General features: G+C 36.0%; 1 protein-coding gene and 1 pseudogene across 1 annotated transcript in view; one reads left to right on the top strand and one right to left on the bottom strand.

Moving 5' to 3' along the window:
• Positions 1-17,368, bottom strand: part of MTTP (microsomal triglyceride transfer protein) — a 45,155-nt gene extending 27,787 nt beyond the window's left edge. Inside the window, exons 1-7 of the mRNA XM_002928002.4 lie at positions 16,990-17,368; positions 11,354-11,541; positions 9,907-10,050; positions 4,222-4,329; positions 3,438-3,554; positions 2,985-3,124; positions 944-1,094 (exon numbers count right to left, since the gene is read on the bottom strand). Coding sequence (XP_002928048.1) covers positions 944-1,094; positions 2,985-3,124; positions 3,438-3,554; positions 4,222-4,329; positions 9,907-10,050; positions 11,354-11,541; positions 16,990-17,050 — 909 coding nt within the window. The 5' untranslated portion in view covers positions 17,051-17,368. The remainder of the gene's footprint in view (positions 1-943; positions 1,095-2,984; positions 3,125-3,437; positions 3,555-4,221; positions 4,330-9,906; positions 10,051-11,353; positions 11,542-16,989) is intronic.
• A 4,025-nt stretch (positions 17,369-21,393) lies between these two features.
• LOC109491006 lies at positions 21,394-22,995 on the top strand (annotated as a pseudogene).
• Positions 22,996-27,574: the final 4,579 nt, after the last annotated feature.

Here is a 27,574-nt window from a genome sequence, read left to right on the forward strand (position 1 = left end):
GATGTACTGTATGGTGACCAACATAATAAAATTAAAAGAAATATTTCAAATAAAGATGTAAAAAAAAATAGGATTTGAGAAAGACGATTCTCTCTTTTTGTTTTTCCCCTAGTTCAATTTTGGTAAATGTGAGAAATTAGCAAGCAGGTATAATTTAAGCAAATTATGATATTAGTTCTTGATAATTCTACTTCTCTGAACACCAATAATATCCAAGGGAACGGCATTTTCTGGTAGCTACCAACAGAGCATGAAGCAAGGGTTTGCTCTCCTGACGAAAGGCTAAGGATTAGGAAATGCTAGACCCTAAGGTCCTATCAATGGCCATTAACACAACTGATTCATGCAATGAATGAAAGCTCTCTTTGTTGGACTTAAAATGTTATGATGATCTACAGTTTGCCTTGGAGATGTGCTATCTCATTTCTGTCTGTAATTGTAGGGGAGTTGGGGCATGGTAAAGAAGTGTTTCCTAACTTAGCAGAGAACTTGGTATCATTTTTTAGTCCTCACAGCAATACTCAGAACACTGACCTCAGTAAAATATTTCACCTGAGGACTTACTGCTACTCAGTGGTAGAACTTTCAGGATTCAGATCCCTGTCCATGCTCTTGACACTGCATGCTTTCCCCAAACTTCATTAGGCCCTTTCTCCCCCACTGCATTCTAGGTACTACTATTCAGAAGCAGCCCTTAAGTCATAACATTTTTAATTTGAAATGAGTGGACAGTAATTATTTGTTAATTATTGTTGGATTACACATCATCTTGGGTGCATATTGTTAAGTGCTAGAGCCATTAGAATTCACTGGTAGCTGGTAGCTCTTTAAAAACTTTCTTCAAAAAATTAAATGAAGCTTCCATTGGAGACAAAAGAAAAATCAAATTTTAAGCCATGATTATTCTCCTATCTGACCACACAACGGAGTTGTTCACACTTACAGAAGGGCATCCTTTACACTCGCTCTGGAAGTCCTGTCCCACAATGGGAAGTGCCCTGTACTCTGAATCAACTGCTTTAATTATGGCTGCAACCTGCTTTCCGGGTCTCAGACTTGGGCCTGCTTCAGTGGTCTTCAGCTCTAATTTCTGCCTGCACAACCAAGGAAAAGAAATATCACATTAGCAGCTTTCTTTTGAGTGAACAAGTTACTGATTGCCATCCTTTTGGCAAACCAGATACTAATATATTCACACTATGTAAGTCCATGTCTTTCAAACTGCAATACCTCAGTAGCAGAAACCTCAAGATAATTATGAAATCTTTCTGGAACAACAATTTTACTCAAGGATTTGAAAATCTAAGCCTAGATTTAAGAGAATATAGGGAAGAAAACTTGCCTGGATGCTGAAGAAGATATGTGATGTCACTTCTTTTAAATTTAGCCCTGCTTTCTGAAAATATCATCCATGTAACAACTTATTAACTAAGACTATTAAGAAATCTTATTTACTGAAAATGGCTTCCATGATATTTTTGCCTGAAATGCTTTTTCAGAACCTTGACTTTCTCCCTTCAAGAGGTAGAGTCTGCATGCCTATCCTTGATCCTGGGGAGGACTCTGTGATTTCCCCCAACTAAGAGAGGGACAGTGGAAGGAAACTACGTGACTTCTAAGGCTAAATCTTTAAAGGAAATGCAGCCTTCATCTGGAATGCCAGCAGCGCACGTCGCTTTGGAGACTTGAGCTGCCATGTACAAAGTCTGACTCCCTGAAGCCGCTATTTTGAGAGCCCACATGTTGATAAAGAGAAATGCTTGGGGAACCTCAGTAGTTTGAGTCTTCCCAGTCCAGATAACAAATAGGTGAGGGAGCAACCTTTGAACCAGCTCCGGTCAGTGACTGCCACTGCAGAACAGACACCAAACAAGGCATTCCTCGCTGAGCCAAGGCAAGACCCAGAATTCTGAGAGAGAATAATAAAAAGACTGCTGCTTTTTGTACCACTAAATTGGGAGTGGTTTGCTATAGGGCAGTGGAAACCTGATAGACCTGATGAGTAATTTAAAATATTTATTTTATATGAAAATACATGAAAACGATATGGTGCAAAGTAAAATGCAAAATTTTATCCAGATGAGACTTCAAAAAAAATTTCAAGCATTTATGGCTTGAGGCACTTTTCCCAAGACTCTGCATCCACTGTGCTCTGTTATTAGAGCTACTTAAGAGAAATCATTTGACAAGCGATGGCATAAGATAAAATACATTTAATGCTAGGAAATCTCTTAAATTAAAATCTGAAAATGACATACAGTCTTAGATTTGAAAGTTCTAGTTCTTAAGCCCCTGAGAACTTCTGACCAGAGAAATTTTTTCACACTGAAATGACGGGCTTGAATATGGTATTATAAACCAAAAATACAAAAATTCTGTCATATCACTTTACTATGGAACTTTTTATGTGTTTCTTAACACCACCAACAACAAAAATCTCAAGGAGAGAGCATGCAAATGCCACCACTTTTTAACCTTATCATTGGAAAGATCTGACAGAAAAATTAGAAAATAAACTAGAATGAATCAAGTAGTTTGCCTTTTTAAAATGTAAATCTATTTAATAAATGATTGATATAATTTTAAATGAAATTCTATTAAAAAACTATTTAATATATGCCATATATTAACAAAGAATCATGGAACACTACAACAAAAACTAATGATGTACGGTATGGTGACTAACATAACATAATAAAAAATTTAAAAAATAAAAATAAAATAAATAACCCATGTGACAATGGAAAATGAAAAAGAGAAAAGAAAAAAATTCTAAAAATTAAAAAAATATGCCATATATTAGTGTAGATAACGTGAAAACTAAAGGTGAGCAAGATATAGTCACAGTTTTCAAGAAGCAGTCAAAATGAGGAAGCAATATACAAATATATATATAACCTACATACATTTAACATTTCTAACATGTATATTTTAAAATATATCAAAGAATAGGAAAAGAAATTTAAATTTCATCATTATCTTACTTTGATACTATATTGCCTGCAATGGTTTGTAGGAAATTCATCCGAAAAGCATGTGTCTCTTCTGCAAACACAGCTATGACAAAGCTGTCTTCTATCTTATAGGTAGTGACAGATGAGGCTTTTGAAGTGACACCCAAGATCTAAATAAATACATACATAAATAAATAAATGTTTGTCATTGTAACAATCAGCTTTTTATCTTTGAATCAAGTCAAATAGCACACTCTCTTCTAATCTTCATAAGAGCTTCCTCTTATTACCTTCCCTTCACCACACAAATTTATAACATATGAAAATAAACCTTTTCATTTGGTTCTGTGTGAAACAATACCCTAAACTAAAAATTATAAATGTTCCCAAATTATATTGTTACCTTATTCTTCTATCATTTTAAATTAATCTTTACAAAATGTAATTATTTGGATGCCTTAAAGAGGCTGATACCAATCATACCTGATTTGAGGTTGTAAATCCAGACCTCTCTATTTTGCATGAATCCAAGGTCTTAATTTTGGTCACTTTGTCCTGATGAGCCTGGTATGTCACCTTACAATCCCCAGAGATATCTACCTAAAAAGAAAAGTAAAAATACAACGTTTGGGATTTTCACAGGGACCATTTAAATTCCAGTGGGAAGCAGCCTGAAAACTGGGGCTCCTGATGCTTCCATGGCTGAATTCAAAACAGGTACTCAGACTCAGCTCTGCCTTTGACTCAAAGTGGGACACTGGGGAGCCACTTAACTTCTCTAGTTTAACCTAACTTTCTTCATCTGTAACATGAAGGGGGTTAGTATAGACCACTGGATCCCCAGACTGACAATGCATCGAAACTGTCTGAGAAAACTGTTACAAGACAGATGCTCAGGACCTCCCTGATTTATTGAATCAGAATCTCTGCAGGGAATCCATATCTTAAATAAGGTCCCCATGGGACCGTGATGTATAGTGATGCCACTGAAATGCTCCCCAACATTTTCTGCATCTCTATCATTTAGTCATTCCGTAAGTCTCCTTAGTATAATGGATTCTAATTTCCTTCACCCTGCATTTGAGTAGGAATTGGGGTAAATGGCAATTCTGTTTCACATGTAAATGAGACTTAATCACACTACTCACCTTTTCAGAGTATTACCACAGTAGTGAGTTTTACTGAATTTCTACAAATAGAAATCCATATGAGCAATTTTGGTAACTATTGACAAATAACATTCTGGATCCTTAATATTAGTAAGTACCTCGTTGGTGGTTCCAGAGCTTAACTGCATCTGAAATAGGCTAGCCAGGCCTCTCTTGAGATTTTCTATGGCCACAGGCTCATTTGGATATGAGTAGAACTCTTTGATCTAGGGGGGAAAAAACACAAACATACATGAAGCAAAAATGTATCATTTATCAATTTGGTTAAATAATTAGCAGGAAAGATCAGATTTTCACCCCCAACAATCTGGGAGACAAAGATCTGTTACTCCAAAGCTGGAATTTCTTTTTTGTGAAAAGATGCTATTTAAGTTCCTAAGAAGCTAGACCATGAGAATATGAAATTTTGGGAGACAGATAATTAAGGCTCTGAACAAGATGGGCATAGACTAGGGAAGGAAAGAGTGCCCTGATTTAGACTAGGATTTCTGTGAAAGCAAGAAGGATTGCCCAAGGAAGAGAAATCAAGAATATTTTCTTTGAACATATGAATATGTTCCCTACCTATAACTCTGCTTGAAACAAAAATGAACCAATGTTTAAAATAACAAAGAAATCAGTTCTTGGAAGAGAATGGCAATTACCATACTTGACACTCATAAACTAGGACAGCCTCTAAGGGCTATGACAAGGGCCTACACATGACCCTAATTAACGCCCACTCTCTCTGGCCCTCCAGCATTCACACTGACCCTGGGTTTAAGGAGATAGAGATGGTTGGAAAATTTGAGGTTGAGATTGCTACCATTGCATGGCCTGCCACAGGCACTGCTTTGAGTCCCTTCAGAAGGCAGGAAAAGAGGTTGAAATGAGGAGGATGACTGTGATTTGTCTGTAATAGTCAATGGCTTAGCTCTTGTTTTATCCTTGATATTTATAGGCCCAGGGGTGATAACGATGTCTCATACCATTTTGATAATTTAGGTAATGTTTAGGAACAAGAATAAAAATACAAAGAGAATTTTCTGGAAGGCCTGTCACTTTTCACCCTATATTAACTCCAAACACCTCACACAATTTAGAAGTAGAGGCTTCCTTATAAAAATTCCCAAGGTCTATGGTAATTATAGCTGAGCGTTCCTATTGGAAATATCCTGAATGCCTTCCTATTCTCTTTAAAACCAACCATGATTTCTCAAGTAAAACAGAAAGTTCAGTAATTATGCAATGAATTCAGTTAATACCAATCTGAACAATTCAACCTATATGATAAGTCTCTCACACCTTAGAAAAGGATATTTTGCCTGAATTAGCCAAACAAGTGCCTCAAATCTCTATTTTTATTTTCTACATATACTCTGCCTACTGACAAATTTATTAGGTACTTTATCCAGCAATCAATTTTAGTCATTATACTGAACGAACCTATAAATGTTGGAATTGTGTTTGTCCAGGTTAAAAAGGAACTGGAATGGTGACTTCAGCGTCTGAAAATCCATGGTATCATATTCTCAAACAAATCACTGGCAATTTCTCAGATCCAAGGCTGAGTTTCCGATGTTCTATTTTGTTAACTGGGTCTTCTTTCCTTTTCAGACTTACAGTGTAACTTCCTTTTCAAATTTCTGGGAGTATATCTCCAGACTAGTAAAGGTTTATAAGTGGATCGCTTAAACACAGACACAGCCAGAAGGACTCACTTAGTGGCAATACGCATTGCCTATGACCTGTGACTTTTGTGGCCTGAGTCTTCAGTACCTCAGAAAGCAAAGAGGAGCCGTTAAATGGTGAAAATACTTGTGTACGGTCATCAGTATTCTCAATTTCCTTCCAGGCTATAAAATGTGCCCGAAGTATTTATATAAAGTTTTACTTAAAATTTCAGGAAACCTAGTTCTCTGATTTAATCTTTGGACTACAGAAAAGATTAAATGCTCTTCTATCAATGGCCCATGCCTATGGATCAAGTTTTGATCTTGACTGCTAGATCTCTAAGAAAATGGTGTTAGCAACTTGTTTTCCCTAACAGATTGAACAGTGTAAACTAGAAGACACAAAAAAGACTTTTTTTCATTCTTCTATTAATTTTTATTGTTTCCCTAAAACTAGAAAAGTGGACAAATCTGTTTTTCCTCACTTTTATGACTGCTATCTTTAGGGCCTAAATACTGTTCTTTCAGTGTAGACCGATGAGATTCAAAGTAAAGACGGCTCTGGTATCTATATTAGCTAAATGTCAAAACTGTTAGAATTGAGCAGGCTCTCGATAATTAAAAAAAAATTATGAGTCAGAACTTTGCAGTTCAGTCCATGTGGCTGTCACAGCAATAATCTTAAATTTATTATTTCGCAACAGGAACCAAGTTAAGTTTTATTACATTCAGGCTATAAAGCTGATTTACTTCATTCGGTTCTGAAATGAGCTCTGAACATCTGAGAGCACAGGACTCTTATCTAAATTCACAGTGCCAACAGCTTCCGGAAAGCAACAGTGACACCAGCTAGTTATAGACTAAGTCTTTAACCCACGGAAACCAAACACAGAGGAAGGATGGGTGAATTGTGGAAAAGGAGATGCAGTGCCTCTTTCTGTCAAATTTTGAGGGCCAATTTTGTCTTGGAATCAGTAGGGATTCATCATATTTTTTCCTTAGGAAAAAAAAATGCTTCTATACGTCCCCTTAAGTTACACATTCTTTAAGAATAAGAGAAAGCAAAATTCCATTAACTGGCACAAACAACAAAAATAAACAGAAAGAATCCCAGCAAACAGACTAATCATTTTATTTAATTACTTAGCTGGAGCTCTATCTCTAAATATATCTTCGATGTGTATCTAACAGAGTATAGCTAGGGAATGACACACTGGAAAACAGACAAGGGAAGATATAGATGAAGAACTGAAGGTTTTCAAGGGGTCGTATTTCTTATGGAGGTTCAGCATGTAAAGGAGCCATACTGCCAGATTCAGAGAACAAATCAATGCCTAGAAACAACACAAAATAAAGGGCCAACTCAGCAGCCATGAGGTTAATTTAATCAATACTGACAGTGAAAACCAGAAATGGAAATCTGGTAATTATCCAGTTAATTGGATTAGCATTTCAGGCCAAAAAAAGAATCCATGCTATAACTTGAGGCATCTTTTGCCTGTCATGTTAATCAACTTAACCAGGAAATTGTCATGTTTCCAACTTCACCTATGATTTGTAGACAAAACTGGAGCCATGCCCAAACACCTGTGTAGGGAAGATGAGTGGGCATGGAAAAAGGATGATGTGCAATAAATATGCATCTGAGTGCTTTAATGGGCTCTCTTTTATAATGTAAATATAGGAGCTTAAAACAGGGCTCTGGAAGGCCAAAAAAAAATACATGCTGCTGAGCATCCTTGAAATCACAGAAATTTCAGGAGGTAAAACTGAATTTGAGTCTGGGGTGGAACACATTTTTAAAAAAAACTGCCAATCAGCAGTTTAGCTTTTCCTTTCATAATTCCTCTCATAGTGAACTGAAGTGATCATTTAAATAATGATCTTTCTGACAGTGATGTGGCTGAAAATTCCACATGGCTTCTTAGGCTCCAGGGTCATATTTTTTTTTTCCAACGAGTACTTTGTCATATCATTGATAGATACCACCGTGCACTTTAACCTGAGACTATCGTAAATCATTATGATCACAGCTCGTGTAGAATTGGCATGTTGGAGTCACCGAAATAATGATGTGGCAGCTCCAGCCCAGCCTTTGAACAGTGAGGGCACCGAGTCCTTTCGTGTGTGTAACAAAAGACTTTGTACTCAACTGCTACGCAAGGGGCTATAAAAGGGTATGTTGTCATTAAGATTATAAAAGCAACTAATATTTTATGGGCTCAAGTGTCTTTCCACATTGGAAGGCCAGAGATGAAAAAAACAGTATTTCATGTTGTTGTGCCATATGAAAATCAAGTGAGTTAATAGATACATTGAAAGATAAAATAGGAATATTACAAGTCAACCAGAGAGGTGGTACTTCCCCAAATCCTTACAGCTGGAAGACAGTATAATGTAGATGTTTCCAACCTGGCCTTTGAACTTAGACATTCTATTTTAATCCCACCTCTACCATTGGCCACTTGTGTGACCCTAAGTAAATTTCTTCACTGCTCTTAACTTTGGTTTCCTCATCTATTACAAGATGCTTCCCAGAGCTCTCAGGAGGATAGAAGAGATAATTCGTGTAATGCCTTCGGCCTCTGGTACACAATAAGTGCCCAGTTTGATTTAGCTATTATTAAGCAAACAGTAACCAAAGCCATTCTCAAAGTTCAACTCATTTTGGCCCCAGGTATCCTTATATGCTCATGCCTTTAGTTTGCAAACATTCATTGAGTCCCCACTATGAGCAAGGCACTGTATATACAGAGTTAAAGACACAAGCTGCCATGAGCTTACTCTGAATACTGACTATAGACAAATAAAGAGAGAATTTCCACATACTGTGATAAACACCAAATAGAAATAAGCCTAGGAGAGAATGGGGAGAATGCTGGGAAAGTCTCCTGGACCACCAAATCAGTCGACGCAAGGCATGGTTCTGGGTGCTTTGGGGAGGAAGGGAGTGGAATGGGCATGAAGGAGAGAGGGAGGGCCTGGAATATAAAGTTTTAAAGAGGGGTGGTTAATTCCAACTGGTTGGAAGAATATAAACTTTATAAAAGAATGGGCCTTGTGAGCAAAGCCTGAGGCATGGGAAGTATTTTGACGAGGAGAAGAGAAGCATTCTTGAGAAGGGGATTCATATTTGGTTGTAGAATTAACAACACAAGAATCCCTTCTTAGTACTTTCTATAAAAGTGCACATCATTATTAACAATATATCACATGTCTGAAATTTATAATTAAAGTATATGTTTTCACCTTTATTTTGAATCTAGAAAATTTTAATCTAGAGACATTTTGGAGATGTGCAGCATTTTAACTCTAAGGATCTCTTACTGTTTTTCTACTTTGGTACCTAAAATTGAGTTTTCATCTTTACAGATACATTTTTATGTATGTCAATATAATAGCTATGCTTTTCATAAACCCACATATGTAACGCCTAGTAATTCACTGATCACAATTGTGTCTCAATTCCAAACATATTTAGACCATTTTTAATAGACTACAATCAAATCATAAGTAATGCTCACTTACAGACTTCTCTGAGCAAACTTCCAAATGGATATTATAGTGTTCACGCATTACTTTAATATATAAAATGCTTTTCAAAGTCATAGTTTTTAAATAAACTCTAAGTGCTTTTTTAAAAAATAAACTCTACCTTAGGAATGCCATGCCCTTTCAAAAGCTTCAATTTTGTACATTAGCCAGATACTGATATTCTCATGAGTCAATATCATTAATCTAAGTTAGATCATTTCAGTCTCATAATTTGTCTACTTTCCTGAACAATGTACACAATCACCTGTAATGATCTAGTGTGTTATAATATCTTTCTAATCCTTCCTAATCTAATAAGGAATATACCTTTAAAGAATGCCTCTCAGTAAACAAATAGTTGGTTGTACCACTAAGATTTTCATAAAAATGGGAAACAAATAGCTAAAAAATATAAGTGAATTCAATGCCTTGATTTACTTCTGAAGTATTTAATTTACAATCTCTATCAGTTCTTGAAAAAGTTCCATTTACTATGAAAGCAGTGATATCATAATTACCGCAAAATAATAACCACTGAAGGGAAGAAAAATTTGAAGTAGGAGAAAAAAGATGTGGGACCCCCAAAATCACTTTTACCTTTCCATGGACTAGATGAAGGAGCACAGGTCTTTGTAAAGCTTCCAAGTTTTCCTTTCTTATGACTTTGGGTGGGTTTTTTCCTTTGAAAATGTTCTTCTCTCCTCTCTGCTCATTCACGTTTTCAACATTTACATCTTTCATCTGGAATCACGGAAAGAAACCTGTTAGAAAAACTTGCTATGTCTATTTCCATCACAGTCTCTTAGAAAATAAAATGGTAAAGCAATAAACAGGGTTGGCCATAATATATTCTGTTGTTTCTCAATTCATGATTCATAGGACTTAGCCATTAACTTTAAAAGAATGGAGAAGGTATCCAAAAATAGGGTTTTTGAATTAGGTAAAAATACTGATTCTTAAAGAAATCTGTGAATTCAGGTTTACAATAATTATGACTGGAAGGGGGCTCTTTTTTGTCAGTCACTCTCCTCGTTCATTTTGACTGTTGCTGTTTGCCTGGTTTCTTCAGTTTCTTTACCATTTTTTTTGAAAGGAATCCTAACCCATTGTACTTCCTTACATATACAAAATTAAAGATGAACAGTCTGGTTACTGAACAAGGAAGCACATAATGTTTTCTGTAGAGTACTTTACTGTTCTATTGAGAAATGGCTCAGAGAGGTGGATGATGAAGTTTTGATCCAACTTGGAAGACACAACAGCCCTTAGAGACATCCGAAGAAGCAAAGATCACTGGGTACACATATTACAGTGACACCTCATTATAAAGTTTATCAACAACTACTTATCAGTTACAAGGGAACAGATCTTCATCCTGTGTACCTGTTTCACACTAACATGTGGAAGAATAACTGACTTTACTGGAGAAATCTATTGGCTTTAGGCCCTTGGAAGCAAATATGGAATCACCACATATTAAAACTGAAAGTTTAAGGCCTCAGAGGCCATCTAATTTGACCTCCTTTCTTAACACATAAATCTAAATTATCATAACTGACCAAACACTGCCATGCAGGACAGCACCTGTTTCTTACCTCAGGAAGAACACAGAACAGGTTCATTTCCTCCTTGGTAATTCTATCTCTTATATGGAAGAACTGAGAAAAATTGAGAGCTCCCAATTTATCTCTTCTTTCAACTAGAGTGGTCTTAATTGTTTTTCACATGACATGGATTCTAGACTTCTCACTCCTAGAACATCTCAAATGATTTCTATTTTAATGTGCCTATTAATGCAAAATATAGAACTGGACATCATGCTGTAGTTTCCACCAGCACATGCCTTCTTTTGCTTGCTTCAACTACTTGGAAAGACCAGATCACTTTTGATTAGCAAAAGCTTCAAAACTGTAGATCTACTTATTTTAGTGATAGATAACACACTAAAATGGGCATATAACCAAGCCCACAAAAGTGTTGAATGATACAGTTCACAAAGACTTTGCTGACATCCAATCTTTGATCTCTGGTAGAAGATACTTACTGTGATTTGGATCAGTTGGTCATCATCGCCATCAGGGTTCCTCCAGAGTAAGACGACATCCACATTAGATGAAATTCGGTAGCCTACACTGTCTTGTTGTTTTCCTTTGCCCCGATCGAGAAAAACTTCAGTGGAATATGTGAGTTTATACAGCCGGTCATTATTTAATGAGAGACCAGTTGTATGACCTGCATAAAGATTGTGACACAAGTCAAGTCTCAGTTGCAAGGTACCTGTCAGGTCAGGGACTGTGCTTTCTTGCTATCAAAGCATTCCTCATCTAGCACAGCAGTGCCTAGTGGGAACTTAGTAATATTTGCTAAGTAAAAGATGGTTCTATTCTCCATCTGCTGAAATTATAGACTTGAACAACAACAACAAGAACACCTAGCAAACAAATAAGCTTCCATTTCAGAAAATGTTTATATCCCTAATCAAAATCTGATTATCTAAATATTGCCCTGTTTGAGCCATAGAACATTTTTAAGGAAATGTCATCATATTGTTTTTAGTTATATGAATATGATTTCTCTTCTCTATCCAGTTTTACTGAGGTATAATGAATATGATTTCAAGTAAAGGGTTAGCCAAGAATTGTTTTACAAAATTAATAAAAAAACATTTGCAATTAAGATATCATTTCAGTACAACAGATCAATGCCAAGGTAATTTTAGGGGTTAGAAGGCAATATTTAAAGGCTGTCCCCTGCAATGTAATTTCTCTATTAATTATAGTAAATATATTACAGTTTATTTAACTATAGTAAACTTTTAGCACAAAGGTACATTCCAAGGCTACACATATGTAAATTTAAATTAGCTGTTCCTGAATGAAATAATATTATACTACATAAAATCTTAGTACAGGCTTTAATATGGCCAGGGCAGTTTAACGTCAAATAGTATAGTGAGCCAAAATAATTGATATATGGAGCAGTTCACACACTCTCTAATTCAGCCTAACTTAACCCAAAGAAATGTGAAGGAGTAGGATCAAATCTTTCAAACCTAATGGGGTAGGTACCATTATTAGTCTCCTTTTATAGATGAAGAAAGGGAAGGGCATAGAGATATACATTTTGCCCAAGGTTACCCAGACAGTTAGTGATAGAGACAGGATTTGAACCCAGGCTGTCTGGCTCTAGAGACCATGCTTTTCCTTTACTATACACATCTAAACCTTTAGGTTGAACTCTTTTCCATTCCTAGGGAGTGGGCTAGGGATTCACTCACACATTCAAGAAGGATATACTGAGCACCTGCTGGGTATAGGCACTTCTCCAGGCTCTGGAGTTATACCAGTTAATAAGCCAACAAAATATCTGCCTTTGTGGAGCACTTGAATGAGGAAGAGATGGGCAATAAAAAATATATAAGCAAATTACAAAGTGTTAGAAATGCTAATGAAGAAAAATGAAACAAGAAAGGGAATGGGAATGCTGAGGGAAAGACCTTCCTGAGAAGGTAATATTTTGGGCAAAGGCTATTTAGGCTAGCCACGTGGATATCTGTGGGAGAAGCATTTCCCCCCTTCCACCCCCACACTTTTACCTTCCCCTCCAAACCCCTCCACACACACACATAGAGGTAATAGCAAGTTTAAAGGCCCTGAAGAGAGCTCAGTGTAGGGGTAATGGAAGAAGAGCAGGAAGGCCAAAGAGGCTGGAATTAAGTGAAAGACACTACGAAAGATGAGGTCAAATAGGTACCTAAGGGTGACAGGGAGATTTGGAGGGACATGCCTTAGAATTTGAATGAGATGGGAAGCCCCTGGAAAGTTTTGGGTGGTGAAGATATATGCTCTGACAAACCCCAAAGAAAGGAGATAAGGAGACAAGAAATAAGAACCTAGAAAAGCCAGGAGAAGGAAGTGTGGGAAGTGGGTATACTAAGAATATACATACAGAAACAGACTGGGTCCAACCACCAAATCAGGCAGAACTTCAGGTATAAGATATGGAAGACAGAAAAAGTCAGGAAAAACCTTGAAAGAGATAAAGTCTGTGACTATCTCTTGCCTCCCCTCCCTCTACCTTTTCTACATTTTACCTGGGGACACAACTACAAGTTCAAACATTGGCTTTCCAGCCAGGAAAGACATCTTGGCCAGACAGCCCTACTTTTTATGATGCCTATTGAATTCCACAGAGGGCATAAAGGAAATACATGTCTTATCTAATCCTCACAGCAATTTTGAAAGGTAAGCATTATATGACAAGCTGAGAAAAGCTGACTCAGCTTTCAAACCAACATAGCAGATAGATTGCAGAATTTGATGTTTAAATTACTGAGATCTAAGTTTTGTGGACTACACAAAGGGGTCTTCTGGTTAAAACAACAATGACAAATTTGTAGCCTCTCTTAAATTCCAAAGATTTCCAAAGTACCATGTTGATCATGTTTTCCTTTTACTTTACCAGTCAAAAGAATGTGAAAAGAGACAATATATTATAGATCAGTTCTTGACTATGATTTGGAAGTGATAAAACATCAGAAAAATTAGACCTCATTCTAGATCTTTTTCCTTTTTTTGGGAGGGGGGGGAGTAGGGAAAGGCAGAGGGAGAGAGAGAATCTTAAGCAGGCTCCACACCAAGTGCAAAGCCCAACATGGAGCTCCATCTCACGACCCTGAGATCATGACCTAAGCCAAAACCAAGAGTCGGATGCTTAACCAACTGAGCCACCCATGTGCCCTTTGCTACCTCTTTTAACAGGACATAAAGCCTAAAAGGATTCAAATAATTGGACTGCTGTAATATTGTCCCTGTTATTCTTCCATCTTTGATAAGTATTTCTCTCTTCGTGTTATTCAGGGATCTGGCAACACTGGGCAATGGGAGCATATTCTATTTATACTGTTGACTTATTTCTTTCTTAGGATGTTGCTCTATAGAGTATGAAAAATGGCACTTTTTGAAATGAGATTAGATAAAATCTCTTCAGTGCACCCCTTCAAATGCAGTTAAAAATTTTGAAGTGACTTAAAAGCAACAAAACTCTCAGATTTGAACCTGATAAGAAATATATTAAAATATGCATTTCTCAAAATTAGGAAAATTCAAGGTGAGATTTAAAGACATATGCAATAGTGATAAGGATAGGTAATGGGATTTAGGAATCCAACAGAAACCTACAAGGTACAAAGTAAAAAAGTAGGATGAAGGATAAGGGAAAAAGATTGGAAGATGATTAATGTGAATGGACTGAAAAGTGTAGGTCAGACTAGGGACAGAGACAAAGACTGGAAGTGAAGGGACAGTTTGGGTTTAGAAGTAAGAAGATTAAACAGAAAGCTCATGCCTGGGTTAGCAAAAGTAAAAATACTATAAAGAAAACCTGAGTAAAGCACTGAGAATAGATCCACCATGCAATTGAAAAAAACTAGGGAAAACTTGAGTCTTTAAGACATTCACTCAGCCTATTTATTCTTTTTTTTTAAGATTTTATTTATGTATTTGACAGAGAGAGACAGCCAGTGAGAGAGGGAACACAAGCAGGGGGAGTGGGAGAGGAAGAGGCAGGGGTCATAGCGGAGGAGCCTGATGTGGGGCTTGATCCCATAACGCCGGGATCACGCCCTGAGCCGAAGGCAGACGCTTAACGACTACGCCACCCAGGCGCCCCCAGCCTATCTCTTCTAAGTAGACCCTAGTACATACTAATCCCACCCTTACTTCTCTTCAGTCCAACCTGCACTCAGAATCCACCCAGATCTGGGGATTTGCTAAACAGTAGCATTTATAATTAAGTTTGAGTTAGGTTGTGAGGTGATACGTGAGATCCCAAAATTTATAATGGCCTGATTTTAAAATAGACTTTTACAAGTAGTTTGTTTCTTAAATGTCAATCACTACAGAGGGCAAGGAATCTACAATGAAATCATGGTACCATAATACAAAAAGTTATCACATCCAAGTAGAGAGAGCTGTCAAGTCCTCTACTTTTTTTAATGATATTTGGCATAAGTAGATTGTAGCATGAAGCTAATGTACGTAAGCTTTGGGGCCCTCATATCTCCAAGCTCTTTCCAAGGTTTTGGAAGGGGACTCTAGCAATGTGTACACATGCCATATCTTTTTTACAGTAACATTTGCAAAAGTAAGGTATTTTTGCAATCTTTTCTCAAAGATGGCCCCTAAGTTGCATAAGCTTCAGGTTCTAAAACTCTGGACTTGCCACTGAGCTTGTACACAAAAAACTGTAGCTATCTGTCATGTTTGAACTGTATTTCCTGTATGTCATTGGTGTGTGTGTGTGTGTGTATTTTAGAGTCTTTATAAGTGCATGTATTGGAAAACATCAAGTTATCCAATTTTCTCCTTTATAGAGTGGGAAAAAAGTAGAAGTGTACAATAACTTACTATAGTTCAATAATTTTTCACAAAATAATAAGGGTATTAGATTTGAAATTATGGTGTATAAATCCCTCATATTTTAAATACTCAACAATTTATTTGGCAGATAATGCCAAATAAGGACTGTATTTTTAAATAATAAACACTTTAGAAACTGGTAAAAAAAATATTATCTTTAGTTCAAGAACCTAGCGTGTGATTTGCTTAGGTGAAATAATTTAAATTTACCCTTGCATTTATTGCTTCAATAACAAAGATTGTCTCTTAACAGAAATCCTGAGACAAATTTTATTTTATGTTCAAAAGCTAGTTATCCCAAAAGTGATTTAGAAGCTTGCAAGTGAATTGTTTTATGTCACTTAGAGTACATAGTTATTAAAACTAGACCCTATCATGCTAAGTTATGTGTTAGATGAATTGGTTTTTACAGTGTTTCCTCTTAAGAGACTCTAAAAGTGATTATTTAACATCAGGTACAACATTTAGAAACCCAAGGAGTTTGTTTATATTCTAGTTGATTTAAAACAAGATTCCATATTAATCCATTTCATTCAGCTTTTAGAAACCATCCCTTATAAAATATGTTTGCTCTGAAAAGTATCAATTCGCATGTTTTTTAAAATCAACTTTTCTTAAAGTAAACACTATAACTAGCAACACTATTAATCCAAAGATAATAAGTTTTATTTCTTAAATCTATACCATGTAGTTTTATTTTCTTTAATTCACCAATTATGATAATTCTTACTTTTGAATGGTAATGCAATTAAACGCATGCTTTACCATTTCATTCATAATTCTTTGGCAAATCAAAGGCCTTTTTCATTGGGTCTAATTCTTCTTGATGTCACATTGCTAAGCAACTAGAAGGAAATTTAAAAACTGTTTTTTTTTTGAATCCTCTTTTACAATTCAAATGAAGGAGCTGCATTCAGTGAGTGACCAACAGCAGCAGGTAACAATAGCTGGCATTTCTTTTCTCCCTTTTAAAAACAGACCATGAATGAGAAATTGAAGCAAGGAGCACATTAGTCTAAGGGGCTGAAACTAAAAGGAACCTCTGTTTTCTTAATGTATGTAGGAATTTGAATTTGGTTTTCATTCCAACCCCAGCATGCCTTCACGAATATTCCAAAGTTATGTAGTTTTGAAGATGGTTTAGTTAGGAATTCTTTCACTATTCACACACACACACATACACACACACACACACACACACACACACACACATTTTCCCCTCAATGATTAAAATTAAAGTTTAGCAAAAACACAAACTTACCTTTAACAGAAGCTGAATATGAGGAAATGAAGCAGAGAAAAAGCACAGCGAGGAGAATCATATTGACTAGCTACCCTCTAATGCATCCAGTTCCCAGCTAGGAGTCACTGAGAAGTGGACTCTTCTGATGGCAGCGAGGGAGTGACCCTCTTCAGAACCTTCAACAAGCATGTTTATCTTCGGGGAAAGGTCAGATTCCAAACTCCAAAATGAGGACCTAAGTTCACCAAAGAACTCACTATTAATGATTAAACTTTGGTGGGCTGTAGTTTTCGGTCTCTCACTCTATTTAATTATTTTTTTACTTAAGAAGGAAAATCAAGAAAATTTTCACTTTTGAGAGCTAAACTGGTCTGCCTTCCTATAAATTCAGAAGTGTTGAAGGACATTTGAGAAAAACTGGTGGTGATACTTTTCTGCTCAATGCACAGTCATCATCATCCTATATTAAGTGCTTATCTGTACATTTTGCCACTTTATGTGGGAGGGTGGTGAGGATTCTCAAACTAAGCTAAACTTAATTGAATTTTATTATGTCTTTTACGGTCACCTTGGAATTTTTTACACTATGTGTATGCTATATTTAAAAATCTCTGAATTTTAGGATTTATTTTTAAATTTCTAAGTTGTGCCATCACCAACCATGTCAAAATAATGTTATAGTAGATAGAGCTTTCCATTTTGAAAACTGGATGGTTCTTTTTATGTGTGAAATTAACGGGGTTGTAGCAAATCAGCACTGTCTATCATTAACATGCTAGCAGGCCAATTGAGGATATTATAGTAGACCTGTAGCTACTTCCATGACAGGAAACACTTGTCTGAGTCCTCAGACTGGGTGGATGCTGTCCCCTATGCTTTCTGAATCCCATTTCTAGGAAGAGATCCAGAAGGGGAATTCTAGCCCTTAGCACTTTTACTACAGAAAACTAATTAGGAAATTTCTCTAGAATCAAAGTGAATATCCTAGTATGGCTAAGACTATACTAACTGAACCAACTCTTGTCCTTGAAAACTCCTGCAAGAGAAACCTGCTATGAACAAAACCTACTAAAATGAGATGGTTGGCAGGGGTGGGGGGTGTCTGTGGGGATGTTTTGATAGGGAATAAAGTACTGGTGAAAGGCTATTTGAATGAACTTGAAAAAAACTTACAGCCATGTTTAAGTATAAAATGGGTCCTTAAATCTTCCCTCCTCTTTCTCAAAACCCTTTTCTAGAATCCTAACCTTAAGCTTACCTCTTTTAGACAACCCAGATAAAAGACAGCCAACTTAATAGGGTCACAAAATAAAATTTAAAATTTTTAAACCTCCAAAGTTAAGCATATTACCTCTTGAAATATATTTTTGTATGAAGAACTGAAGGATGAAAACTGTCTTTATCTTCTATTGAGATTAAAACTTTATTTGTCCTCCTAAGTTTCATATATAAATCATGGCTACAGTACCTATACAAAAATAAAATGTTTGGCTGTGACTACCACCTTAAAAGTATAAATAATAAGTTTTCCTGGGGTAAACGGAAAAGGCCATTTGTTTGTTGAAGAAATATAAGTTTTTATGAATTACAGGAATTACAAATACAAGGTAACGTGAAAGTGCTTTGCTGCTTTCCTTTTTTTTTTTTTAAAGATTTTATTTATTTATTCAACAGAGATAGAGACAGCCAGTGAGAGAGGGAACACAGCAGGGGGAGTGGGAGAGGAAGAAGCAGGCTCCTAGCGGAGGAGCCTGATGTGGGGCTCGATCCCAGAATGCCAGGATCACGCCCTGAGCCGAAGGCAGACGCTTAATGACTGAGCCACCCAGGCGCCCCTGCTGCTTTACTTTTGAATGGATTTCTATGTGCCCCACAGTATCTGCATTACATACATAGTGATAGGAAGCTATTATAGATGCCTAAACTTTACACGATCATTTATTTTTTAATCATATATGATTCTATGAAAACCATCTTTTGTATTTCCATTTGAGGCTCACAGTTACATAGACCTTTAATGTTTGTGGTTAGACTATGCGATGCATGCATGATACGTGTCTCTTTGGGTAAAGTACCATTTGTTGTCAAGTGTTTACCAGAGTCCAACCAATAAAAGACACATCAGTATTGCCTAATAAAATAAATGCTCTTTCATTTGAGCATTTGCTTTGGACTACAGGGCTTCTATAAATCACAGTATTAAACAGTCATTTCAGCATAGGATGTTCAAAGACGCCTGTTTATGTTAGTGATAAATAACATCATTCTTTTATATTTTGCTTGTAACTTTTACCTCGTACAAAGATATTTGAAAGACTTAAAAGATTGTTTCACCAGAAATAAAATAAGAATGCCAAACTCTTTTCATATTCAGTGAATTCTGTTTACCAAAAAAGGGGCACTCTCCTCTGTTGCTCAGTTGATCAAGGAGAGCAAATGTGGCGTAATATATGTGGAAGATAGCTCTCCAAATCCATCACCTATTTTACATGGCATGTGAAGCAGGGCAGAAGCACAGCACAGTATAAAAATAGCAAGAGCTGCCATCTATGCAGCAATTACTACGTATAATACACTATGCCAAGCACTTTAGATTGTTTATACTATATCCTAACAATCAATTTACATATTAGAAAAATGAGGCTTCATTAATTTAGTAAAAATAACTTAAGAAATATAGAAAAATAAACCTTAAAACATAATCACTACTCTCCTTTACTCAAAAAATTAGAGATGGGAAGTGGAAAAATTGATTTCTTAAGGATGACAGAGAAATATTAATTGGGACTATTGCTAACTTTAGTAAGTCCTTCACAATTTTGTACAGTGGCTAACGGAGCACTTGACTGCTATGTTTAGATGTTCCAGGCTGAACATACGGGGGAAAAAATTGATCTGTGCTAACCAGGTCAAAATCAAATAATAGATTTTAAAACAATTCTATTGCAAAGAAATTCTATTGGTAGTACATGACACTGTGGAATATCTGCTATACAACCACTTTGCAGTGACAAATAAGAGACTATGACATAAAGATGAAAGACTAATTCCAAAGTGCAGTTGTGTTTCTGTTGAGTATCAGAGGTTATTAGGAGTTAACTCATTTTCATAGATTGGAAGACAAATGAACTCCATCCACTAGAGGTTGGAAGGAAATGTATTACCCTTCCAGATATAGATATAGTAAGTCAGGCTATAGGATAGCTATAGAGGGGGGAAAATGTCTTTATAACATTAGAACACCTTCTCTGTTCTTAGGAAAAAAAGCATGACACTAATAGGGAAAAAAATTCAGAAGGACATTTCAAATTACCCCTAAGTGGTCATAATAAAGTTTAATAGCATTTTCAATTCAGTGAGGGAGTTAGAATTTTCAAGAGGTCTTGCAAAAAATAATTCTGTTAGTTGGAGAATATTCTTATGATGATCACATCATAAGATCTCTTTTATACCAAGGCAAAATTATAGGAGAATACATAAACTATGTTAAAAGGTATACCTTAAGAATTCTCTTTAAAAATATAAAGACCTAAGTGCCTAACACTAAATGTCTTTACTTAGCAAGAATAAACTTGAAACTTAGGTTTAAAACATTTGAAATCTAAAGCTTTCTGAGAAGGATAGTAATTTTTCCAAAATGAAGTTATTAAACAAACTCTACCCTCATCCCCACCTACACACACACACACACACACACACACACACACACACACACACACACACATTTGACAACAACAAAAAATCCTTATGGTTCAATAATAACCCAACAGCTTAATAAGAACAGTCTAACTTTACATTATCTTTGGCCACAAAAAAACCCCCTGAATTTCTAGCATTTAAAGGAGGGAAATGATGACTCTCTTTCAGTAGACTACTATAAAGAAAACAAAATTTAAATTTGGATCAGATTGATTTATTTACTAAAGCAGCCCAGATAGTTCCCATAGAGCCTGCACCCAGTTATTCCTATTATTATCTTATATTATTTGTAAAATTTGTTTTAGGTTTTTTAAATTAACAAACCAATATTGATACATTGCTATTAACTAAGATCCATGCATACCTTATTTTATTGCACTTCACTTTATTGTGGTTTGCAGATTAAATTGGTGCCATTTTTCCAACAGCCTTTGCTCACTTTATGACTCTGTGTCACATTTTGGTAATTCTTGCAAAATTTCAAACTTTTTCCTTATTATTATATTTGTTATAGTGATCTGTGATCAGAGATGTTTGATGTTACTATTGTAATTTTTTTAAGGCACCACAAACCATGTCTATATAAGATGGATAATTTAATAAATAAACGTCTGTGTTCTGAGTGCTCCACTGACCAGCTGTTCCCCCATCTCTCTCCATCTCCTTGGGTCTCCTTATTCCCCGAGACACAATATTGAAATTAGGCCGATTGATAACCCTACAATGGCCTCTAAGTGTTCAAGTGAAAGGAACAATCACATGTCTCTCACTTTAAATAAAAAGCTAGAAACAATTAAGTGTAGTGAAAAAGGCATGTCGAAAGCCAAGATAGGCTGAAATCTAGGCCTCTGGTGCCAAACGATTACCCAACTTGTGAATGCAAAGTTCTTGAAGGAAATTAAAAGTGTTAGTCCACTGAACACAAGAGTGATAAGAAGGTGAAACAGACTTCTTGCAGATATGAAGAAAGTTTGAGTGGTCTGGATTAGAAGATCAAACCAGCCACAACATTCCCTCAAGCTAAAGCTTAATCCAGGGCAAGGTCCCAACTCTCCTCAATTCTCTGAAGGGTGAGAGAGGTGAGGAAGCTGTAAAGTTTGAAGCTAACAGAAAAATTTGGAGCTAGTAGAGGTTGGTTCATGAAGTTCAAAGAAAAGAGTCATCTCCATAACATAAAAGTGCAAGGTAAAGCAGCAAGTGCTGACGTACAAGCTGCAGCAAGTCATCCTGAAGGTCTAGCTAAGTAATTCATGAAGGTGACTACAATAAATAATAGATTTTCAATGTAGAAAAAAACAGAAGAAGATGCCATCTAGGAATTTTATAACTAGAGAGAAGTCAATGTCTGGTTTCAAATCTTCAAAGGACAGGCTGACTGTCTTGTCAGGTGCTAATGCAGCTTGTGACTTTAGGTTGAAGCCAATGCTCATTTGCCATTCAGAAAATCCTAGGGCCCCTAAGAACAACGCTAAATCTACTCTGCCTGTGCTCTGTCATTGAAACAACAAAGCCTGGATGATAACACATCTGTTTATAACATGGTCTACTAAATATTTTAAGCCCACTGTTGAGGCCTACTGCTCAGAAAGGACTTCCTTTCAAAATATTATTGCTCAATGACAATGCATCTGGTCACCCAAGAGCTCTGATGGGGTTGTGCAATGAGATTCATGTTGTTTTCATGCCCATTAACACAATACCCATTCTTCAGCCTATGGATCAAGGACTAATTTCAACTTCTAAGTCTTACTATTTAAGAAATACATTTCATAAGGCTATGGCTGCCATAGATAAGTGACTCCTCCAATGAATCTGAGCAAAGCCAATGAAAAACCTTCTGGAAAGGATTCACCAATCTAGATTCCAATAACAACATTTATGATACATGGGAAGAGATAAAAATATCAACATCAACAGGAGTTTGGAAGAAGTCAATCCCAACCCTCAGGGAATACTCTGAAGGGTTTAAGACTTCAGTGGAAGAAGTAACTACAGATATGGTGGAAATAGCAAACGAACTAGAATTAGAAGCAGAGCCTGAAGATGTGGCAGGACTGTTGCAATCTCATGGAAAACAACAACAACTTAACAGGTGAAAAGTTGCATCTCATGGATGAGCAAAGAAAGTGGGTTCTTGAGATGGAATTTACTCCTGGTGAAAATGCTGTGATGATCGTTGAAATGACAACAAAAGATTTAGAATATTACATAAACCTAGCTGATGAAGCAGCAGCAACAGGGTTTGAGAGGATTGACTCCAATTTTGAAAGAAGTGCTACTGCAGGTAAAATGCTATCAAACAGCATTGTTGTGTGTGAGGTGTGAAGTAATAACCCATTGTGGCCTTTCCCTGATGATTAGTGGCATTGAGCATCTTCTCAAAAGACTGTTGGCCATCTGAATGTTTTCTTGGCAAAAAATGTCTACACAGGTCCTCTGCTCATTTTTTAATCTGGTTGTTTGGGTTTTTTATATTAATTTGTGTATGTTCTTTTATATTTTGGACATTTATCCCTTATTGGATGCATGATTTACAAATATCTTCTTCCATTCAGTAGGTTGCCTTTTTATTTTGTTGATGGTTTCCTTCACTGTGCAAAAGCTTTTTAGTTCAATAAATCCCAATTGGCTTATTTGTTTTGTTTTTTTAGCTTTTGTTGCCCTTGGACTAGGAGACTGGTCCCAAAAAAGTATTGTTAAGATTGATGTCCAAAAGCTTATTGCCTATGTTTTCCCTTAGGAGTTTTATGGTTTCAGGACTTATATTCAAACCTTTAGTCTATTTTGAATTTATTTTCTATATAGTGTAAGATAGCAGTGCAGTTTTCCCAGCACCATTTATGGAAGAGACTGTCTTTTCACCATTGAATATTTTTGCCTCATTTGTTATAAATCAATTGACTATGTATGCATGGGTGTATCTCTGGGCTATATATTCAGTTCCATTGATCTATATGTCTGTTTTCATGCCACTACCATACTGTTTTAAATGCTGTAGGTTTGTAGTATAGTATCAGGTAGTGTGATACCTCTGGCTTTGTGCTCCTTCTCAAGATTGCTTTGACTATTCAGGATATTTTGTTGTTCCATACAAATATAAGGATTATTTGTTCTAGTTCTGTGCAAAATGCCCTTGGTATTTCAGTGGGGATTGCAATGAATCTGTAAATTGTTTTGCATAGTACAGGCATTTTAACGATATTTATTCTTCCAATCCATGAACATGGTATATATATTTATCTGTGTCATCTTCAATTCCTTTCTTCAATGTCTTACAGTGTTCAGAATACAGGTCTTTCACCTTGTTGGTTAAATTTATTCCTAGATACCTTATTTTTGATGCAATAATAAATGGGATGGTCCTAATTTCTCAGTTAGTTATTACTGTACAAAATGCAACAGGTTTCTGTATATATTTATTTTTAAAGATTTTATTTATTTATTCGACAGAGATAGAGACAGCCAGCAAGAGAGGGAACACAAGCAGGGGGAGTGGGAGAGGAAGAAGCAGGCTCATAGTGGAGGAGCCTGATGTGGGGCTTGATCCCATAATGCCGGGATCACGCCCTGAGCTGAAGGCAGACGCTCAACTGCTGTGCCACCCAGGCACCCCCAGGTTTCTGTATATTATCCTGCAACATTACTAGTCATTTAACAGTTCTAATAGTTTTTTTGGTAAATAAAGTCTTTGGGGTTTTCTATATAGAGTATCATGACATCTGCAAGTTGTGACAGTTTTCTTCTTCCTTACCAATCTGGATGCCGCTTATTTCTTTTTCTTGTCCGATTACTGTGGCTAGGACTTCCAGTATTATGTTGAATAAAAGTGGTGAGAGTGGCCATCCTTATCTTGTTCCTGATCTTAGAGGGAAAGTTCAGTTTTTCACGTTAAGTATGATGTTAGTTGTGAGTTTGTCATATGTGGCCTTTTTTATATTGAGGCATTTCTTTCTATGCCCACTTTGTTAACAGTTTTTTAAAATCATAAAATGATGTTGAATTTTGTCAATCTCTGCATCTATTGAGATGATCATTTGATTTTATCTTTTGTTTTGTTAATGTGGTATATCACATTCATTTATTTGTAGATGTTGAATTATCCTTTTATCCCTAGGATAAATCCCACTTGGTCATGACTTATGATCCTTTTAATGTATTGTTGAATTCAGTTTACTAATAATTTGTTGAGAATTTTTGCATCTGTGTTCATCAGGAATATTGATGTTATCTTTGGTTTTGGTATCAATATAATGCTGGCCTCGTAAAATGAGTTTGGAAGTGTTCCAGTTTTTTATGGAATAACTTGAGAAGGATAGGTATTAACTCTTCTTTAAATGTTTGGTGGAATTCACCTGTGAAGTTGTCTGGTCCTGGACTTTTATTTTTTGGAAACTTTTAAAATTACTGCTTCAATTTCATTACTTGTAATTGGTCTACTCAGATTTTCTATTTCTTTATGATTCAGTCTTACAAGTTTGTGTGTTTCTATGAATTTATCAATTTCTTCTAGGTTTTCCAATTTGTTGGTATATATTGTTCTAGTAGTCTCTAAGAAAACTATTCCCTTTTCTCATCTTGTTGTACTACCTAAGACTCCCAGTAAGATGTACTTTTTATATTTTGTATTCTTTTCTGATTTCTGTCACTCCTCTTCAAATCTTTTCTCCAGTCACTTTATTTCTGAGGTTTTTGTTTGTTTGATGTTGTTCTATCTTCTATCATTAAAAAAAAATTCTCTTGGTTTGAAATATTGGGTTATAGTTTTCATATGCTTTTTTCTCTATTTCATATTTTATTATAACAACTGAAACAGGACTCAACTGTAATCCTTTTTGTGGTATATTTTTAAGCTAAATAAGTTATTTTTACCTTTAAGAGGGAGGGATGGGTATAATAGCTTTCTAGCCTCATGGTTCTAAAGCTTCTTTTCCTCATGTTTTCATACAATGACACCTATGTATCCTTGTCATTTCTGAGCTCTGTCTCTTCTCTCCCACTCTTATTTGGACCTGCATTTTTCTTTGCCTCTTTTGTCCCTGTCCTGTTCAACTTGGATTCTACTCCCAGAAGTTTCTCCTTAATGTTGGGTTTTGTCCAAGAAGGGAGCTCAGGTTTATTAAGTTTTATGAGTTCATAAGCTCCATATCTCTCCAGTACTTTCAGACCTTCCTGCTCCTCCCTTTGTACTCACCCTGAAATTATAGTCAGCCAGTTTTGCTCCTGATATCATATTGGTCTCCCTTGCTTTTCAGTGAATACCTGTTGTCAGTTTGGGGGCCCTCCCACTCTCATGGCCTTCGGATGCTCTGTCATCTTCCTGCTGTTTCCTTCTACACAGAAACTGACACTAAGTTGACAGTTTGTTCCCACCTGCTTATATTATGAGCTTTATGAGGACTCTTTTTCACTTATTTATGTTTTACCCATGGTCTGTATTTGTTGTTATTACCGTTTTGCTATCCAAGGTGTTCTACCTGTTTTTATGAGGAGATTCAGGCTACAATGCCTCCACAGTTATCTTCATAGAGCTTCAATATTCATGTATTAATTGGGGAGGGGGGTAAGTTATATTTTTTCAAGTTTTAAACTTTTCCTATATTTTTGAAATCAATCAACATGCAAGTTGAAATGATTATAGTATGTTGATTCTGCCTTTTAGATAATTTTCAAGTAATTTAAAAGTTAATTTGTTTTGCTTTCTTAGCCTAAAATTATTGTACTCACAAGCATTAGTCTATTCCCACACCTCCCCACTTCCAACTTGCAGAAGGACACTCTTAGACTTAATGAAATAACAGAACTAGGCTTAAAATCATGGAATTTGTAATGACTGCCCAATGTTCTCAGGCCAAACATTTAGAGGAGCTCATAACTGTATTTATTACCATTTGTTGTTGGTGTTGTTACAAAATTCTGGTTCTCTCTGAGCCCCTTTCTCACCCTACAAACTACAGTCCAACTTAACAAACTGGCTGCCAATTATCTGATTGTGGTCTACATGTTTTGTTTAGCCTGCTCACTATTTAAAAAACGAACAAACTAAATAGTTGCCAACACTTAAAAACCAGACTTCACATAAAAATCCAGTTTCCTGGCTGCTCTTTAAACATTGAGATCTGGTGTAATGAAGCCCATATTCCTACTTGGAATTTGTGCCCTGACTAAACAGAGAATGGTCTCTCAGGTTTGTGACACTTTTCTCCCAGATAGTTTCTCTCATTTGTTACCTTCTAGTCCTCATAGACATTACAGGTTTGTAATCCATGAACTAGTATCTTTGATTTCAAACTCTTATTTTGGCTTAAACAACTAAATATGCACTGATAATTTCTAAACCTGTTTCTACTTAGATGTCCTGCATACTCCCCAGAACCCACATATTCAATATCAAACTATTTTCAAAACCTAATTTTCTCCCACTATTCTCTAAATGACCCAGTTAACATAATTGCATTCCTACAGTTGTCCAAATTAAAAAACCCTTAGGGTTATTCTTTCCTCCTTTTTTTTCATCCTACCCATAGCCTTTCAATCATGTGCCAAATGATGACATGTCTTTGCTTTTATAGCTCCCAATATTTTGAATACCTTTCTCTTCTTGATATCTGGAAAACCACTTACTTTCCAAGATGGCACAAAATTATTCAATTTCTAAAACTATATCCCCCGCCTCCAAGAGCATTTAGTTGCTCCTTTTCATGTATAGTCATCTCAAGTACATTGTATGTTGTATGGGTATTCATTTACTGCTGGCTTTCCCACTAGTCTATGGATTCCTTACAAGGACAGAGATTACAATTTAGTTATCTTTATACGAACAGTACTAAGACAAAAACATGAATTCAATAAATGTGTCACATAAACAAATACATGAATTTTACAAATCAACCAATCAATGAAAAGA

The sequence above is a fragment of the Ailuropoda melanoleuca genome, chromosome 11 (assembly GCF_002007445.2).
Source record: "Ailuropoda melanoleuca isolate Jingjing chromosome 11, ASM200744v2, whole genome shotgun sequence".
Lineage (NCBI taxonomy): Eukaryota > Metazoa > Chordata > Mammalia > Carnivora > Ursidae > Ailuropoda > Ailuropoda melanoleuca.